The 19,668-nt window shown below is 34.4% G+C and overlaps 3 protein-coding genes and 1 non-coding gene across 4 annotated transcripts; 2 read left to right on the top strand and 2 right to left on the bottom strand.

Annotated features, from left to right (window-relative positions):
* Positions 1-5,296: 5,296 nt before the first annotated feature.
* On the bottom strand, positions 5,297-5,931 carry LOC126694691 (probable methyltransferase At1g27930). Its single transcript, XM_050391092.1, has 2 exons — positions 5,890-5,931; positions 5,297-5,845 (listed from the first exon to the last, which is right to left on the bottom strand). The coding sequence occupies exons 1-2, from the start codon at positions 5,929-5,931 to the stop codon at positions 5,297-5,299; spliced, it is 591 nt and encodes a 196-aa protein (XP_050247049.1).
* A 633-nt stretch (positions 5,932-6,564) lies between these two features.
* Positions 6,565-10,631, top strand: LOC126712303 (uncharacterized). Its single transcript, XM_050411586.1, has 8 exons — positions 6,565-6,901; positions 7,007-7,099; positions 7,190-7,268; positions 7,391-7,469; positions 8,623-8,662; positions 8,760-8,894; positions 9,257-9,394; positions 10,200-10,631. The coding sequence occupies exons 1-8, from the start codon at positions 6,660-6,662 to the stop codon at positions 10,483-10,485; spliced, it is 1,092 nt and encodes a 363-aa protein (XP_050267543.1). The 5' UTR covers positions 6,565-6,659; the 3' UTR covers positions 10,486-10,631.
* A 987-nt stretch (positions 10,632-11,618) lies between these two features.
* On the bottom strand, positions 11,619-14,800 carry LOC126712304 (uncharacterized). Its single transcript, XM_050411587.1, has 5 exons — positions 14,412-14,800; positions 14,057-14,197; positions 12,643-12,762; positions 12,038-12,133; positions 11,619-11,887 (listed from the first exon to the last, which is right to left on the bottom strand). The coding sequence occupies exons 1-5, from the start codon at positions 14,628-14,630 to the stop codon at positions 11,783-11,785; spliced, it is 681 nt and encodes a 226-aa protein (XP_050267544.1). The 5' UTR covers positions 14,631-14,800; the 3' UTR covers positions 11,619-11,782.
* A 2,119-nt stretch (positions 14,801-16,919) lies between these two features.
* TRNAL-CAA (transfer RNA leucine (anticodon CAA)) lies at positions 16,920-17,003 on the top strand. The gene has a single exon. It is a non-coding gene; the product is annotated as a tRNA-Leu (tRNA).
* The last annotated feature ends 2,665 nt before the right edge of the window (positions 17,004-19,668 follow it).

Genomic DNA, 19,668 nt, shown 5'->3' with positions numbered 1-19,668 from the left:
AATAGTCCAACTAAATATAAAGATTTATTTTTTTCAAATGTGTTTTTCATATTATAACTTTTACAAACAAAAATATAGTGTTTCTTTATTTATTTATATGTTGATTAGTTAAACTTATGATAATAATAGTTAATAATAATTATTATTATAATATAAAAATTAGAAGGGCAACCAGCCACCTTAAATAAATTTTTTTAAAATGACATATATTATTAAAAAAAAAAAAAAAAAAAAAGATACAAGCTGGTATCAACACTGGCGGATAGTAAAGTTTAAAAATATTTGAATAGTCAAATCACTCTAATTACTTCATTGGGGAAAATTCTAGTGCCACAACTTTGTGCACAACTTTGTGCACAACTCGGCCACGTGGCGAGTTGTGGTTGGTGGAAGGGTGACCCACGGTCACCCTTCCACCAACCACAACTCGTCACGTGGCCGAGTTGTGCACAAAGTTGTGCACAAAGGTGTGGCACCAGAACTACTCCTTCATTGGGCTTCACGAGGTCAAGTGGGTAGTGGTGTTGTCAGCGAAACAGTGCAACAAAAACATGAATACAAGGAAGCTAGGCAGCAAGTGTCCGTGAACTTCAAAATTTAAAAGCTTTCATTATTTTCAATGCTAGGCAGCAAGTGTCCGTGTACTGTAGACACGTGGAGTGCTTAGGAAACTTTCAATATTTCCAATGTTAGGTAGCTTTCAAGTTTCCGTGTCAGTGTAGTCAAGTCATAACAAACACAGAGAAAGGGAAAGTGAGATATCAGACTACATACTTAACAAAGTTCAGCAAAAGAGAGAGAGAGAGGGAGACGGACAGAGAAGAAGAAGGAAAAAAAGAAAGAAGCAAAAGATGAAGAAAAAAAAGAAAGGAGAAGCAGAAGAAGAAGAAGCAGAAGAAGAAGAAGCAGTTGCTTCATGGCGCCACTCCTGTTTCGTCGTCGTCTTTCCTTTTCTCCTTTTCTGTGTTTTTTTTATTTATTATTTATTTATTTATTTTAGGTTCAGAATCAATGGGTTGCTTCATGGCGCCATCCCTTCTTTGTCGTCGTCTTCTTCCTTTTCTCATTTTCTGTGTTTTTTTTTTGGTTCAAATTCAATGGGAAGTAGGGAACCGTGAGAACCGGTCTGATCACGGTTCTCAGAACCGTGAGGTCCGACCGCGGTTCGCGAGAACCGTGATCAGACCGGTTCTCACGGTTCCCTTTTTTTCCTCATAGAACGGTTCTTGAAGCTAAAAGAACCGTAAAAATGAACGGTTCAAGGTTTTTCCGGTCGGACCGTACGGTCCGGTCCGGGTTTCAAAACCTTGGATACAAGATGAAGAAGTAAGTTTTGTCCTTAATCTTATCCTTTGAACTAGAGCTGAAAATGATATTTGATATAGTAAAAGAATACGATGATAGGTCTATTTTAGTTATCTTTTATAATTGCTTGTTTAAAATTATTAAACTAAATTCGACTCTATCGAGAATGTTATTAATTAAAACATTTTGTTGCTTGCCTTTCTAGAAGAGATCATATGGAGGATTGAAGAATTGTTCAAAGGTTTTATTCATGAGTCAATTTGGTCACAAAACACACTGGTTATCTATATAATAAACCTACAATTTTGTAATTTGACTTCATTCCAATAGATTACAGGTCTGCTCTACCTTAACGAAAAGGACTATATTTTTATTAAGGTTGGTTATCTTATATCGAGGGTAACTATGCTAATAACTCTATGTCGATTATAAGGATAAATGCAAAGTATCAACTAGAACAGTGAAAATAACTACTCAACTGCCTTAAGAAGTAAGATGCAAGTACAAAAACACAACTACCTACAGTGGTGACTCCAGAAATTTTGTCCAAGTGTTTCTATTCCACTTTGAAAAAATTTCGAGTCATTTCGGTCTATTTCGGATGTTTCGAGACGTTTCGGTAAATACCAGCCAAAATTCAAGATTTGGCCAGTATGAAGTTTGTGCTTAAAAAAAAAAAAAAAAAAAAAAAAAAAAGTTATTAAAACCAAAACAAATTTGCATTTTGTACACCGAAAAACCTCAAAAGGAAAAAAAAAATGAAAAGAAATGAAATGAACAAAGGTACCTAACAATAAACTATTAGTTCATTTCAAATATTAATAAAATTATTAATTATTATTGTTTAGTTTTTTTGCTTAATAATATTTCAAATGAACTTATAGTTTATTGTTTAATTGTTTTATAAATTTGCTTGTCTTTTATAAACTATAATTTGTTGTATTGTTGTTTCATTAATTATTAAATTATTAATTGTTGTTTAGCTTAACATAATTTAATTTGTTTGTCTTTTATAATATATTGATTAATTATTTATACTGCTTTAATTATTGTTGTTTAGCCTAACAATAAACTATATTGCTTTAATTTGTTTGTCATTAATTATACTGCTTTAATTTGTTATATTGTTTAGCCCCATGTGCACATTACACTAAAAGAGCCACTGATGTGCACATTACACATCACATGTGCAACACAATAATTAAAGCACTAAAGCAGTGTAAGGTGCAGCCCGGCACCATGTGCCCATCTACCCCCACGCCACTCAACACACAAGCACGCCTTATGCCTGATGCCCCCTGCTAATCAAAAAATTTCACAATCACACATTACACTAAAAGACAATTAATATCTCACCAACACCAACACACTACACACACCAACACCAACAAATAAGATAAACTGATAAAGCCAAATTCAAAAAGTCAAAAACAGACAAAAAAATTAATAAAGCTAAAGTTTGGCCAATCACAAATAGAGGGAGTTTCATTCATTTCATAAGAGAGAGAATTAGTCTTATTAAAGAATAATGAGAGAGAGAGAGAGAGAGAGTTTCATTCATTTTAGTTCAGATAGAGAGAGAGAGACTGAGAGAGAGTTAGAGAGAAAAAGAGAGAGAAGTTTCAAGTTAGCTTAGTAAAATGAAATACCTTGAGGGAGGGAGCACCGAAGCAGCCGAGTAGGGAGGCCTGAAGGCTGAGGCTGCTGAGGCAGTGACGAGGCGACGAGCGATCTGCCGATCTCCGTCCTCCGATGAGGGTTAGCGACGAGCAACGCAGAGGGGCAAGCGAGCGATGACGACAATCTGGGTTGGGTTGATCCAATCTAATCTGGAGATTCTCTAACGACGTGACCGATCTGATCTTCGTCTGTTGGCTGGAGGCTCAAGCAGCGTTGCTCTGAAAGTGAGGGACTGGGGCGTTGTTGTCTTTAGGTTTGCTTTAGGCCCTTTAGTGATTTCTTTTTTTTTTTTTTTTTTTTTTTTTTTTTTGATAAAGCCTTTAGTGATTTCTGATTTAGACCTTTAGGGACTAAGGCGTTGCTCTGTTTTCTTTTTTTTTTTTGAGAATCTGTGGGTTTGCTACCTCTGTAATCTGTTGGGCTTGCTGTGGGCTTGGCTCTGTTACAATTTTTTTTTTTGGCTTTTTTTTTCTTGAAAGTAGAACAAATATATATATATATATATTTTTTAATTTGAGGGTGTTCCTAATACAGAGCAAATATAAAAAATTAAAAAAAAAATTTCAGTTTTTTTTTTTTTTTTTTTTTTTTTTTTTTTTTTTTTTTTTTTCAGGTCAAGTTGTTCCTGGGAATACCCTGAGTTGCACGTGGCATCGCCACTGTTACCTACACTAAACAACAATGAAAATTAAACTATCGAAACTAACTTTCATATAGGACATAGAAATTACAGCAGCACGAAGTAATAGATCTAATTAAGAAGAACCTACAAGATACAAAGTTCCTTGCATCAACACCTTAATATACAGAATGCTAAACTAAGAAATACAAGTGAAATAAAACAAAACAAAAAAAGTTTGGGATGTGTCTTTTCTTGGGATATGAGTCTCTATTTAAGCTTGAGATTTCAAATTTTTTATTATTATTATTCATAACGCATAAAATTTTGTGTGGGTTTTAGTTAGCTCAACTAGTAAAGTCTCTGATGGTTGAGTAAGAGATTTGGGATTCATTCTCCGTCTACATAAAAAACTGATTAGTGTCTTGATATGACAATAAAGAGTTATCATCAGAAACAGACGTCATAAGTTGAAACTCTCTCTAAAAAAAAAAAAAAAAAAAAACACATAACGCTTTATCATCATTGAGTTATCATCACAAATCGATTTATTTTTTTGAATTATGATAACCATTAGTACGTACTACACTTCTTATGTGTTTAATGAGAAGTGTCACATTATCATCACATTATAAGCATGCTACACTATTACTACTGCAACCTTCTAATATTTATTGCGTGTTTTGCTTCCTCTTGGTATTGAGGTGAATGAATGTACGAACAATAAACAATGGAATTTCCATTTTAAAAAAAGATTAAAGAACAAAGTTTCTCTCCAAACTAGTTTGGAGAGAAACCCTTCAAACTCCTCATATATCTTTATATTGAATGTGAATTTTGAAAATCTCACCATTGAATTGGATATTCTTGTTATATCCTTCATGTTTGCAAAATTTTAAGAAAATCAAAGATCAATTGCTATGTCATCAAACAAATATTAAAATTTCAAGTTTTTATGATCTAAAATTGTGTATAAAAAATAAGTTTATTAATCATATAAAAAATAACCTTCAATTTGAATGAAATTTGATATGTATATTAATAATATATAGAACATGAAATTCAACGATCAGATTTTCAAAATCCATACCTAAAAAAGATATCTATAAGAAATTGAGATAATTACAGCAAACCCACCTGAGATTTGGCCCGTTTACACTTTACCTACCTGTGGTTTAAAACTTATCACTTTACCCACCTGAGGTGTCTTCCGTTAGAGATCTGTTACCCACATCTCCTTTTGCCGTTAGAAAAACACATTTTTAGAGAAAAACAAACATAACAAAGATCAAAAAGTTAGGGTTTTTTTTTTTGCTTAAGAACTTCTTTTAGAACAAAACACAAACCAACAGTATTGCTATTCTCTTGTCCATTGGTTATTCAAACATGTATTCAATCCTTCACCCTTGCATGGAGCTTTGCACCCACCTTTCCTTCCGTAATTTCCACACTACCCTCGTCATTCCCTCCATCTCCAGCACCATCACCACTCATATTTCCTCTTCCTTCTCTCAAAACCCACTCATCTAGGGTCCTCCTATGCGCCCTAGATCTAATCCGACCCGCCAGCAATCTGCCCTCGAACTCCAAGCCTATATCACCACCAACCGCTCTCAATCCCAACCTCCCATCATCTGCACCATCGTCAACTTCCAGATCGGGTGGACCAAAGAGGTCTTCCAAAAATTGAACTCAGCAAAAAGTAACTGAGTTACTCCCAGCAACACTAGCGTTATTAGCCGCAGAAGGAATCTTAAAATGCCAGAGCCTCCCGACAGCCTTAACCAAGTACTTCCTACAAAGAAATTCTTCAGCAAAAGCCTTCTCTACTCTCCGATCAACATCGTGCAGGAACACGTGTGTCACACCGGATCCCTTCCTGTTCCTCGCCATGACCGCCGCCGAGAAAATTGCACCCATCCTACCTGGCGCTTCGGCGAAGTACCCTTTCGGCGCGTCGATCATTATCAAATCCCACTCCGTCTCGTACACCTCGTCGGGAAGATTCTCGAGCGCCAAACGACACCGCGTGTTGCCACGTAGGTACGCATCGGACGGCGAGCAGAGGCGTTCGGAGTGGTACGAGGAGAGGAGATGGTCGGCCTGGGAGAGCTGGGTTCGGTACTTGACCGTGTGGGCCTTCAGGTACGGCGAGTCCTTGAGAACCGTCTGGAACCACTTCGGATCTTCCTCGAGGAACACCGTTTTGCCACGCGGGTTCAGCGAGGTGCACCGTGTTGGCTGGGTGAAGCTCTTTCTTACCCGTTGCTTTTGAGCAGTGTGACTGAGATGATGGTATCACTCGCCGCCTTGGCATCTGGGCTCATGGTGATCGATCATTCTGATCGTAAAATCACGTGGGCTTTGATGTTCAACTTCTTTTCTTTTATTACTCTCCTAAGACTCCGACTCCAAGAACTCTCTTTATCTCTCTCTTTTGTCATAACAAATGATAGATTTAGAGTTTAGAGATTACAACACTCACAGATCTCTCTCTCCTTTTCTTCTTCCTTTGATTTGATTCATAAGAAAGAGAGAGAGTTTGAGTTATGCAGTTTTAAGGCGAAGTTCTTAAGCAATAAAAAACCCTAACTTTTTGATCTTTGTTATGTTTGTTTTTCTCTAAAAATGTGTTTTTCTAACGGCAAAGGGAGAGGTGGGTAACAGATCTCTAACGGAAGGCATTTCAGGTGGGTAAAGTGATAAGTTTTAAATCACGGGTAAGTAAAGTATAAACGGGCCAAACCTCAAGTGGGTTTGCTGTAATTATCCCTAAGAAATTTGAAGAGTTACTCTAGGAATTCATGACGCTAGGCTAATACAAGCCCATGAACCACAACAGAGTTTTGGATTGGATATCGGATTGGTTATACTTAGCCAAAAAATGGGCCCATATTGATCCAACCTAAATTCAAAAGATAACGTTAGCCGATGCTAGTTAAAGCTCCGTGTGACAGTTAAAAGCTTTTGAGTTTGACTCTAGGAACTAGAACTAAACAACATAGGAAACCAATGCTTTGTCAGTTGTCACTTTGATGTAACCGACATTTTTGCTATGGATATTTGCCACAAACCGTACCGATTTTCGGTAACTCCGTTTGAATTCAGCCATGTCCGGAGAAATTTCTGTCTTCCAAGGTCGCAAACGACACCGTTTTGTCCACGAATACCGGTTGCTAGCAGCAATTCACTCTCCGAGACCGATTCGTCGGAACCGAAATCTCGGAACCGGATGTTCATTCTAGGGATGGGTTTCGTCGGACAGTTCTTCTCTCAAGCTCTCAAGAACCAAGGATGGTACTTTACCTTACCTTTCTTTTCCATGAATAACTTGTTCGTATTTTCATTTTATATTTATACTATTTTGGATGCGTTTTAACTTTTAACACATTTGAACAATAGGGCTGTCTCTGGGACTTGCACAAGTATTACGAAGAAGAAGCAGCTTGAAGAGAAGGGTTTTGATATTTACCTTTTTGATGCAAATCAACCAGAGTGAGTTTGTATTTTACTGTTTTTATATATCTTTTTAAATTTTGCGTTTTGGCTGATATTGGCACCTATTTTGTTTTTGTTTTTCCTTAGACAGAGCACCATTGATTTAATGAAATATCATACTCACCTTCTTGTTTCAATCCCTCCTGTTGTGGGTATTGGTGACCCGGTACGCTTAAAGTAATTGTCGGGTTTTTTTTTTTAAAGACTGCTGAATTGATTATTTACTTTTTCATGATCTTTTTTTATATGAGTGATTTTGGCCCATTGTTTTTGTTACCAACTTTGTAGATGCTTCAGCATGAAGAACTTCTAAGGAGTACACTAATGGATGGGAATCTTCAATGGCTTGGTTATTTGTCATCAACTAGTATGTCCATGTCTATATCCAAATTACATTTACATATTGACATGATTATGAAACTGTTGTGTGTTTTTGGTAATGAAATATCGTACTCACCTCGTTGTTGTTGCGTTGTGTCTATTGATCTCAATATGAATAAGTGATCTATCATAAAAATTAAAATAGTCTTATAATAGCAGATGGGGTTTTGAAATCTGCAAAATCCCCACATTCCTAATAAGCACTTTTGATGCATTCAAGTCTGTTGTTTTTGTAGCAATTCCATTGTTAGTGATTTAAATTCAATATCTTTTCATCAACTTGATTTTAGTTTACTCTGTTGCTTATGCTAGATGCCATATGAAAATAGTTAATTTCACAACTTGCAGATTTAATGGGAATTTGATGCCTGTGTAAATTATTGAATGAGAATCATTAGTTTGGGTGGAAATGGCACTTTGTGTCCCATGTCTTATCTATGTTCATATTTCTTAGCTTTCCCCTCTTAACTATGATCGCAACTACATCATAGTTTTTTATTTTACTTATAAGAAAAACTATGATGTACTTGCAATGTCTCCTCTAAACTTCAAAACTGAGCAAGTCTCCCTTAACTATTGTTAATAGGCACTTTGTCACCTGCCATTAGGATTTCTGTGAAATTTAAACGAAGGATTCAATTTTTTTCTTAGACATGTCTTTTGAAATTTTTTGATGCTTCCGTTAAATTTAACAGAAATCTTAACAACAGGGTTAAAATGCTTATTACTAATAGTTAGGTGGGGGGGGGGGGGGGGGTTTACAATTACGCTTATGTGGAGGAAAATGAAAAAGAGATAAAACATTTGTTAAAAATGAGGAGAAATGACAATTGCTATACTTCATATTTCTACTAGACACCATCTTACCACAATAAAGAAATTAAGTTGACCCACCACAAAACTATATTGGTAGCACTTTTTTGATTGAATATATGCATCTTTCTTCAGCATGAATAAGACACACACACACTGTGTGTGTGTGAGAGAGAGTATCAATGCTTAACAGTAATCAACTTCAGAACTCGTGTTTTTTTCAACTCCTACTCTTTCATCCTTGGATCCAACTGTTTTTCAATTTTATTTTTCTCTAAAGCTCCTGAATGAGATCTTTGATGCTGGAGAAATTGCTTGTTTGGCAGGTGTTTATGGAGATTGTGGTGGTGCTTGGGTAGATGAGGAGTAAGCAAGTGAATCTAAACTAACCACTTAAGCATGCAAACTCATGCACATGCACTGACATCAATTGTCCCTAAACATGTGTGTATTCCTATGGCAGTTATCCTACTATCCCTACAAGCGAGTTGGCTAACTTAAGGTTAGTTGCTGAGAAGAGATGGTTAAATCTGGGTGATGATCTCGGGCTCTCAGCACAAGTATTTCGGCTTGGAGGTATCTATGGCCCTGGTAGAAGGTTGTAATGAAAATTAAAGTATGACGAAAATTTGCCGCCTCTTATATTGAATATATATGTAGTTAGTACAATCACATTGTCAGTTTCTCATTGGAATTTTACTACAACATATTCATTTAGCCATGATGTCCTCATGCTATAAAAATTTTTCCCTAATTAAAGTCCACACTGAAATGTTGCCAGTATCATTTTGCATGACCATCATAGAAAAGGTTGATACATATCCATATTGACCTATGTATTTCCTATTGGCTTATTAATAATCATTTTTTCCTAGAACCTATGCTCTGATAGAGTTCAAAATTGGTTTAAAATTTTCACACTAAAGGTTGATGTTTTGGTGAACTACTTTTCCATTTCAGTGCTGTTGATACAATAATTAAGCAAGGAGCTCTGTCAGAAAGTCAGAAAATGAGAGTATCCAGGCAATACACATCCAGAATTCATGTTGAGGACATTTCTCAGGCACTCAAGGCCAGTATACATGCACCTTCTCATGGGTAGGTTACAGTCTTCAGCCTTCCTATACTCAATTCTACTTTCTCATACATTATTCTGGTTGTGAGAGATTGCTACAAAATTACAAGTGTATTAAAGAATTTCCTTCTGGACTAGTTTCATTCTTAACAGGAAAAGAAAATGTAATGTAATAAAAAAACTAAACTCCCACTTTCAAGGCTTACACTATGCAAGGCATACTTGTGAATATGTCACTCTTTTTAACCTTCTGTCAGAGGTGAATTCCCCTGGAGTACTCAGCATTTGGTTCTGATGGGTGGGGACAGTTGAACATAGATTTTACTGGCTAGAGTGAGTCCAAAGGGCTTTCTTTAGAAAGGTTCCCTCCGTTATCCGGGAAAAAATAAATCAATGTGTATGTGGCACACATGCAACATATATTCTTATGCACATGTTTTTTAGTTAGCCATGTATTTTGATAGACATGTTTCTTAGCAGCTCAGGTCCAAAGTTTGTTTTAACTTAACCAATCTACATTTAGAACATGTAACATGTTGTCTAGTTTGGAACTCCGTAGACATGCTTTGATGCACCTGCACGAAAATTACGTGGGGGCACGAGAGTTTTTGGGTAATTCTGGTGTTCATATTTTTGAGTGGCATGAACTATTTGTTAAATAGTGACTGCTTTCACTTTTGTTTCCTTTTATTTCTGAACTCCTTTAATAATAATATCTTCTCATTCTCTTCCAATTTCTAAGTTTAAATCTTTTCAACCTTGCCTGTTAAAAATCTACTTGCTTTGGAAACAATTTTCTTATTTACTGCCTTTGATTTTCGTTTTTAGGAAAGTTTACAATATTGTCGATGATGACCCAGCCCCTCGGGAAGAAGTTTTTGCATATGCAAGAGACTTGGTTGAGAAGAAGTGGCCTGGCCAGATCAAGCATTCCACCAACGAATCAGAATCATTTATAAAGAAGGGTAGTCCAAGGGGTGCGAAGCGAGTTTCCAATGCTCGTATGAAGAAGGAACTAGGAGTGAGGCTTCTCCATCCAAATTATGGATCAGGTTTGCAGAGCATTATCAACCATATGGAGCACCACGAAACCTATCCATCTTCCCTTCCTTAATGTAACAGTGGGGATATATCTGATTATTTTCAGCTGGCAAAAATCACAACCAAGAAAACACAGATATGTGCCCTGGCAATACCTTTGTCACTCCAAATTCCTTATTTTTAGTCTACATCTATGATACCCAAACTGCCCCGCCAAAATGTCTTTTGAACTTATAAGTTAACTGTTAAAATCTAAAGAAAGAAAAACTTTGTAGAGAAAATGTAAAGAGATGCAAAAGGCGAAAGCAAAGAGGAAAAAAAAAAAAAGATAGGTTACACCCTGACGGCCTACATCCAAGCCTTAGACAACTATATCTTTTTTATTATCTGTGTGTAATACAAAGAACCATAGTAGGGTATGCGACAAGGTCCAGGGTTCGGTGTATATGAGTTTTACACTATATTAGGTCATTATATTTAATAAACATAAACCCAATAACAATATAGATCACCTTTGTTGCAGAGGTGTGGACTTGCTAACTTGTGCGCTTAGAGTAAGTATTGTATAAGACAGTCTCATGAGACCTATGTCTCAATGACATGTGAGTTCCAATATTAGGTCATTATATTTAATAAACATAAACTCAATAACAATATAGATCACCTTTGTTGTAGACGACCGTGTTGACTTGCTAACTTGTGCGCTTAGAGTAAGTATTGTATGAAACGGTCTTATGAGGCCTATGTCTCAATGACATGTGGGTCCAATGTACATGGGACTCACATGTCATTAAGACATAGATCTCATGAGACTGTTTCATACAAGAATTTTTCGTGCGAGTAAGTATTGTATGAGACGGTCTCATAAGACCTATGTCTCAATGACATGTGGGTCAATGCGTGTAGGACTCACATGTCGTTAAGACATAGATCTCATGAGACCGTCTCATACAAGAATTTTTTGTGCAGGGAGTAAGTATTGTATGAGACGGTCTCATAAGACCTATGTCTCAATGACACGAAGTACAAACTCACACATACATGTTGACTTCTTGTCCATACAAAGTACAAACTCACACATAGACATTGACTTCTTATACATACAAACCAAAAACCATATACAAAGCATCTAGGATTCAAATTTTCCACAAAAACCAATTGATTTCTTGGTCTGATAATATAGAACAGTCATTATAGAGTGGATCATGGGATGAAATTATATTATCTATTCAAAACACAAAAGATTATCCACATAAATGATTTGTGCAATACAGTTGGCTGACTAGTACAACCATAGAGAGGACTCTTAACTTCATGATGCTCACAATGTTATGCTGTAGCTCTTTTAAATTTTTGGGTTCAAATAGCTTTTAGGCGACATTTTTACTAGTCCTCTTCATCAATTTGTAGTTCACCATTGCAGCGATTTTGTAGAACCAGAAGGCACTAACCAGAAGCAAGCTCAATGCCATTGCCTAGACAACGTAGTGAACACACATGAATTATTAGAGGAAGTTAACAGCCAAACAAAACAAGTTCAGAAAAGAGGAATTTTTTATTTTATTTTTTGGGTTCACAGACTAGTTAAATTTATATTCACCTCTTTATAGAACATAGCAACATACCTTTATGACAAATGGATTGTTAGCAGCCACAGTCAAGTAAGTGATATAAGACCCACAACCCATCCTGGCGAATGTAAATATCGCTGCAAACAGAATCTGCGCAAATACCAAACTTTGCAATGACCATGATGGATATGTAAGTTCATTTAAAAAGTGATGTTTGCCGGTCTTTGTTTAGTGTATTTAGATGGATTGCATGTAGATATGAGTGATGTAAAAGGTACTAAGAATTTTAGGGCAAAACTAAGGTATATTTGTTTAGGTGCATAAGTGATGCATTAGATTCTCCAATTGAATTCAAACATTTGAATGTATTGATAAATAAAACACAAACCGTGTTATCTTTTTTAAGGACAGTTAAATTTGATGCAATTATGTATTGTGAAATTTTCTTTTGTATATAGCTTTATTGTTCTTTAACTTGTACTTTAAAGATAATCGTTAACAAAACCCTTTACTAAATTTTACACTGCCCTTGATTAGAATGCCTTAAGTGAAATCCAAAATCAACATTAAGAACATCGTATCCTAATATTGCAAAACCAAGTTCTACTCTTAGCACAAACTATAGAAAAGTTGGTATGGACTCCCAAGAATGAACTCACATCGGCCACCAAATTAAGGTCCGTGTCTTTGTAACCAAGCTCTTTGAGAAGTTCTCTCAGGTGGAGGAAAGGACTGGAGATTTCAGATACCCATAATGCAGCCACCAACTCTGATCCAGACTACATAGAAAAGAAAGGTGTGATAATACTTGCTAACAAAAGCCCAAGAAATTGTTTGCAATTAATAGAAATGATAAAGCTATTGTCTTTCTTCTAAGAAAATTAACATCAATTAAATCGAAATTTAAGGAAGAGCATGGCATTGACCTATAAAGGGGAATTAAAAGATTTAAAAAAAAAAAAAAAAAAAAAAAGAGTTTGAGTTTACAATCCCAATCCAAAGCTTTTACAGTTGTGCAGGGATTAATATCTAGATTAAATTACTTTCCTAAAAAACAAATCTAGATGAAATTACTAATTTTCTTCTTCAAAAATATAGAATAATGTTCAATTTGGGTTCTGAACTATTAATAGTGTCATTTAGTCCCCAAACTTTCAAAACCAAGCCAATTTTATCTAGAGTCAATTTTATTTTTATCTCCCCCTTGAAATTTTAATTAAATTATCAAATATGTTAAATGAAACATAAGAAAAAAGGTTATTACAGAAAGTATTTTTTTTTTAACCAAAAAAAAAGTATAAATTTTTAAATAGATCAATTTCAATTATTGATTTCGTTGTAATTTAAATGAACACAAGACTCAAAGATGAAATTGACTTGATTATAATAGTTGATGGATTAAATAACACAACTAATTTAGTTGAATGAACAAATTAAACTTTACCCAACAATTGAAAACCCAAATTAGTAATTTAACCTATAAACAATACTTTTTTTGGATTAACAATTGGATCATGTGTAACTGAGAATTTTGATAATAAAATCTTTTGTTCAAGTCAGATCATAACTCACCCTCAAAAAAAAAAAAAAGTCAGATCATAACTCATAACTCTTTAATGAACTCCCAAGTGAACCTTTACCCTATCTTTAAATGAAGAATGGAAAAGGAAAGAAGGAAAAGTGAAGGTGGCCAGAATGTACTAAATCGTATATTTCAATTGTGTACTACTCTGCAAACAAGGACAAAGCCACATAGGGCCTAAGGGGCCCCCATGAATATTTTTTTTTTTTTTTTTTTTTTCAATATTTCTTAGGGTCTAATTCAAATTGAGCTCGAGGAAAATAAAATTTACCCTCCCCCTCTACAAATCAATACAAACAACATCGCAAATCAACCCAAACAGATGCTTATTTGGGTTTTCATGACTTCTATTTTATATTTTGGTCCCCTTAAATCAAAATTATGGTTCTGTCCCTGACTATACATCTCTCCTTTTATTCCAAGGACCTGCTAATACAATATTAACGTTATATATAATCAGCCCAAGATAATCAAAATGTAAAGATTAATACCTTGTTATAGGCTAGGCCGGCTCCCATTCCAACAATGCTGACCAGATGGTGGATTGAATTGTCAAGTTTGAATTTTTTGTTAAAGAGGGAACATACCAAATCATAGATCATATAAGAAAGGGTCACTGCTAGAGTTTGCATCTGCTCAACAATCAAGTTCCCACCATCAAAATGAGAGTTACTAAAACACAACAATCACTAAATTTAAACTAGGCTCTCAAACAGAATTCCCACATTAGAATTTGTTCAAGATCTCAAAAAGAGAGACTAAAGTGTGAAAAATTCTAAGAGATTTCAAAGAAAACAACCCCATAAATTAGGAAGAATAAAATGACAAACATGTTAGATAAAATACCTGCTTTGGAGAAGATTTTGAAGCCAAGGGACAAACTGGGCACCTCCAATCTTGAACAGAGAGAGAGGCTAATATTACAGCTAAAGTTGCATGAATTGTTGAAACAACTCGGTTGCTGAATTCAAATGAAAGCTTAGAGAAGACCCTCCTTGTCAACAGAAATATTGTTGACCATGAAATGACTCCAACTACAACTAAATTCATAATATTGTCTTCCATTCTGTCCTTCCCTTAACAGAATTTGGTTTCAAATGAAGGTAGCCAACTAAAAATATTTTAGAAACAAAAGAAAGAAGTCAATTGGTTTCAAATGAATGCACGTACATGCATTAGCATTTGATACTTAGCAATATTTACTTGAACTTTATTGATTCGTGGCCACAGTGAGATTTAGGTGAAAGTAGGTTGGAGTTTTATGATGGTATCAATGGTCTAGACCAACAATTTACTTTCTAAAACGTAAAAGTAAAATCGATCTGACAGTGTTATCAAAAAAAAATAATCCATCTGATAGCTAAAATTTATTGGTGTAGGGCATAGCGACGATCGGTAAAGGGAAATTACTGTTGGGAAGACATTGACCTTATTAAATGTTTTTCTTTCATTCATTCTGGAAATTTTTAAATCAAGGCATGTATGTAGGTGAATCATTTCCGCTACACGAGACACAATAGACATTCATGGCAAAGCACAAAACTGTATTATACTCAACCCAAAAAAAAAAAAAAATTGCTATGACACCAAAAATTTACAACTTTTGCCACGATTCACAACTCACAATACAGAGTAAAAGTAGTGGGTCCATTTTTCATTACTCACAACTAACAACGTGACAAATTGTCATAAAACTCAAATAAAATTTTGTAATCCTTGCTCGTTCTATTCTTTCTTTCTTTAATTCTTTGTTTGTTGATGGTCAGTTCTATTTCAGGTTTCACGAGATTGGTGAGCTATATGGTTCGTACGACAATTAGGCCTTAAAATAAATTTTTTATAAAAAAAATGAACGGACCAAGAAACTTCTTCTTCATTTTTTTTTTTTTTTTTTAGAATGAACAGAACAAGTGTTGGATGCATGAATATAATCAATCCTTTTTTTTCGGTAGGTAGGTAAAAGCGGCCAATTAGTATGAAATAACAATAAACTATTGTTAAGGGGTTGGGCGAATTAAAAGCTACTGCTGTTAGTACTGCTCATTGGAATAAATTCAGACATGACAAAACGGATGGGTCAATTGGATTGTGGGTGAAAACGGATTAAGTCAATCGGATTGTAAGTTAAAACGAATCATTTTAAGTAGGTTAAAATGGGTCTAGATCAATCGGGTTACGAGTCAGGTCGGATTGACCCGATTTTTCACATGAATTTTTTATTTTTTATTTTTTATAAAGAAAACAACATGTATTTGTCATTTGTAAAGTCATGCAACAAATTATTTGATATAAAATGCATTACTTTGAATTTACCAGTTATATCAAGAATGAACTCAGTTAAATTTATTAAGACTTATTCAATAATTATAAAATTATACAAATCTTAACATTGCTATCTTAAACAAAATAACACAAAGATAAGTAAAACAAAAACACAAATTTTATTTCTACACAATATCAACATCTCAAAATATAAAACAAAATTACAAATAACTTATTGGATAACTCATTTTGACAAAGAATAAAAACATATAAGAAATTTACAATTTTGAAAATTAAGTTTATAGTCTATTATCAATTGTGGTTGATACTCTATTTCAATTTGAGATATGCATTAAAAATTGATTGTTTACTTATTTATACATGGTCTTTTATATGAATATTATATCATTATTAAGCAACACACATTCCAAGAAATATCATAATTTATTTTGAAAAGCTGTTTATTTTGGACATAAATTGTTAAAAAATAAGTATAAACATTCATAATTTATGCTAATTTGATACTTTGGCTTCACTATTTTTACATTTGTGAATGTTTATCACACATGTCTACAATTTTAAATCTATATTTTTAATTCTACTATAACCAGATTATCTTGGCATGTACTTTGTTATTTGATATCTAAAAATATTGACTCATTACAGAATGCTTAACCATTCATTTTTCAATTAATTTTCATGCAATTATGTAAATGTCTTAATTGTGTCCTTAAACCTCACAACAAATAATTAAACCAATATTATCTTAATTTTTTTTTTTACCAAAAAAAAAAGTTTTAAAAAATGGTTTGGGTTGGATTGGGTCACGGGTCAACCTATTTTTACTTTGGGTCAAAAAAATCGAGTTCGAGTTGAGTATTTTTTAGGTCGGGTCAGAAAATTATTAACCGTTTTGCCATGTCTAAGTAAATCTATGAATTTTATGAAGATTGCCACCATTACATATTTAAATGTAAGCCCAATGGTTTCACACACGATAAATGTTAAACCAAGTGTGTGGTGTAAAGAGAAAAAAAAAAAAAAAGAAATAAAACGTTATAAATATAAATTTTGCGAAAAGATAGCGTCAACGTCAGGATGGCCGAGTGGTCTAAGGCGCCAGACTCAAGTTCTGGTCCTCTAACGAGGGCGTGGGTTCAAATCCCACTTCTGACAAAATTAATGTTTTTATTTGTTTTTCTGTTTTCTTGTATAGGCCTGAGAAACTTTTGGTACTTTTTCATTTTTTCTAGTTGGAAATATGGGCTTGTAATTGTATATCATATTATTCTCATTTTCTTAGGAGGATTGGTTGGAAAATATGGGCTTGTATCATAATATTCTCTACCCTAAAAGTTTGGGACGTGTCTGCATAATTAAAAACACCATTCATTATTGGACCTATCAAAAGTGGATAATTTGATCTATATGGACTCAGTCGTGTAGTTAGGATTTTCTTTTTCTTTTTCTTTTTTATTGCAGTGAAGTTAGGATTTGAAGCGGGCGAGGGATGATGGAGTGTACGGCTGGCGGAGGGGGTTTTAATCTAAGACCATAGTGGAAATTGGACTAGAGGTTTCACTCGCTTCATTGCCGTAGTATTTAGTGTTGAAGCAGAACTTTGGGCCTAAGGGATGGTCTAATATTGTATATTAACTTGAACTTGCTAGCAGTTGAGTTAGAACTTGATGCAAATGTTGTGCTTGGTTGGGTTTCTGGGAGTTTCAATTCTAACTTATATCATGCTTCTCTTATCATAGACTACAGAACCTTAATTAACCTAATTTCTCAAGTGAAGATGAAGCATTGCTTTCGTGAAGTTAACAAGTGTACGGACTTCTCAGGGCCGGCCCAAGCATTTCCAAGGCCTAAGACGAAATTTTCAAATGGGATATTTATGTTATTGCTTAAATAATATTTAACTAGCATTTTATATAATAATTTTTTTTAAATCCATTCTTTTTACTCTTTAATATGATTTTCTTTTTTTTGAGAAAATGCTAAAGTTATAACAAATTTTACTACAATCTGGTATTGTAATGAATGTGATCAATGACATAAGGCTTACAAAATTACTAGAAATATTATAAAATTTACAACATTTTTTTTTTTTTTGAGAAATTACAACATGATAATTACAAAAATATATCACCAATCACAAATATTCATTCAAAAATGCTTTTAATAGTTTGTTGAAATTCACCTATCATATTCATTGTTATATCAAATTATAAAAGTTATGGAGACCACCACACACCCTTGGTGCAATGATCACTTCACAAATATAAGTTCTTGTGAGATATGGGGGGCAATAGCCGAGATTTAAGTCTCTAGAAGAGAGTTTCGCACACATATACACTTAGATCATGCTATACTATAATTTTTATCTTGTATAAAAATAATTAAATAAATAAAAGTTATGTAGTAAAATTTATAGTATTTTTAACATTTTCCTATTTGAATCACTTATGATTAGTAACACGTTTACTTGTAAGACCTATTTATTTAAATTTGTCTTATCTCTATCTTTAGTATTACTTAATTCTTTGACCCTTCTTAATAGTAAAAAAAAAAAATGTAAACTAAAATGTTTTAGTATCTCCTAAATATATATATATATATATATATATAAAATAAATAAATTTCTCCCGCCTTCTCTAGTAAGGGGGCCCTAGGCAATGGCCTAATTGGCCTAAGCCTAGGACCAGCCCTGGGACTTCTTGGCTAGAAAGAGATCGAGCTCTAGTCATGATTTATTACTTTTTGATGGTCTGCCTTTGAACATATTTATGTTGTTATTTTATGGCAATGCTAGGTTATATTATGATGGGCAACCTCTGTACGCTGGAGCTATTTAATTTTTGTTAATGCATTTTCCATTTTTACCAACCAAAAAAAAAAAAACTAAAACTAAAACTAAAAAGATAAAAAGGAATTTCTATGGACAGTACTGTCCTTGCCTACAAAATGGTCATCTATCAATGTTACGACTATAAACACATGTCCTTGTAGTACAATAGATGCTAAAATGCAAAAGAATAAATAATAATGGTTATTTATTCTTTTTTTTAATATTTTTTTTTTTAGAGAATTTAACTTATGGTATTCGGTCTTGATAACAGTTTTTTATCATCAGACTAAAATATCAATAAATTTTTAGTGTAGGCGGGAATTGAACTTCAGATCTCTTATTCAACCATTAGAGTCTGATAATTCCTTGGATATCAGTGGGTTGACAAGACTCGAGCGATGATCTTTGGGCTATCTCCTGTAATACAAAGAACACTGAATCAGAGGAGACCGGTGGTGACGGGTCAAAAATCCTCCGATGATGAAGTTAGTTACTTTTGAACTCTCTGTAAGGAATAAATATTCTCTCAAAAAGAAATTGTCTGAATCCCCCTTTACCATTTATCGAAGAAGCTTTATATAGTATGTGTGGAACGGTTATCTGTTTAGTAACCGTTCCCAATGTCAAGGAGTTCGGAGAATTGGGGGTAACTTCCATAACCGCTGTGGAAGTTACCTGGGTTGGACGGGCCGATGAACTCGTCCGTCATTAGCAAAGATGGACGAGACTTCCACGATGAGCTCGTCCATCTTTAGTGAAAGATGGACGAGACCATCTTGGAAGGCTTGCCCTGCATAAATAATGAGTAGATTCCATGAGGTATTCCTCGTCCATATATGGACGAGGTTCGCCAGGACGTTAGGAATTTCCTCCGCCTAATATAGCTTCTTTCGTTGGACGAGACATATGGACAGGTTATAGACTTGGATGATTTGTGACACCATCAGTTGCCCCCTCGTCCATGTGAGTCGTCCAAAGGGTTGGACGTCC

This window comes from Quercus robur, chromosome 2 (genome assembly GCF_932294415.1).
Source record: "Quercus robur chromosome 2, dhQueRobu3.1, whole genome shotgun sequence".
Classification (NCBI taxonomy): domain Eukaryota; kingdom Viridiplantae; phylum Streptophyta; class Magnoliopsida; order Fagales; family Fagaceae; genus Quercus; species Quercus robur.
This window is presented reverse-complemented; position numbering and strand designations above follow the sequence as displayed.

Coding starts and splice junctions, on each gene's coding strand:
- LOC126694691 (XM_050391092.1), bottom strand. CDS start 5,931: ATGAGCCCAGATGCCAAGGCGGCGAGTGATACCATCATCTCA. Junction 5,846..5,889: donor CGAGTGATACCATCATCTCA/GTCACACTGCTC, acceptor AGCTTCACCCAG/CCAACACGGTGCACCTCGCT.
- LOC126712303 (XM_050411586.1), top strand. CDS start 6,660: ATGGATATTTGCCACAAACCGTACCGATTTTCGGTAACTCCGTTTGAA. Junction 6,902..7,006: donor GCTCTCAAGAACCAAGGATG/GTACTTTACCTT, acceptor TTTGAACAATAG/GGCTGTCTCTGGGACTTGCA. Junction 8,895..9,256: donor ATCTATGGCCCTGGTAGAAG/GTTGTAATGAAA, acceptor TTTCCATTTCAG/TGCTGTTGATACAATAATTA.
- LOC126712304 (XM_050411587.1), bottom strand. CDS start 14,630: ATGGAAGACAATATTATGAATTTAGTTGTAGTTGGAGTCATTTCATGG. Junction 14,198..14,411: donor CAAAATCTTCTCCAAAGCAG/GTATTTTATCTA, acceptor ATTGTTGAGCAG/ATGCAAACTCTAGCAGTGAC. Junction 11,888..12,037: donor ACAATCCATTTGTCATAAAG/GTATGTTGCTAT, acceptor TACGTTGTCTAG/GCAATGGCATTGAGCTTGCT.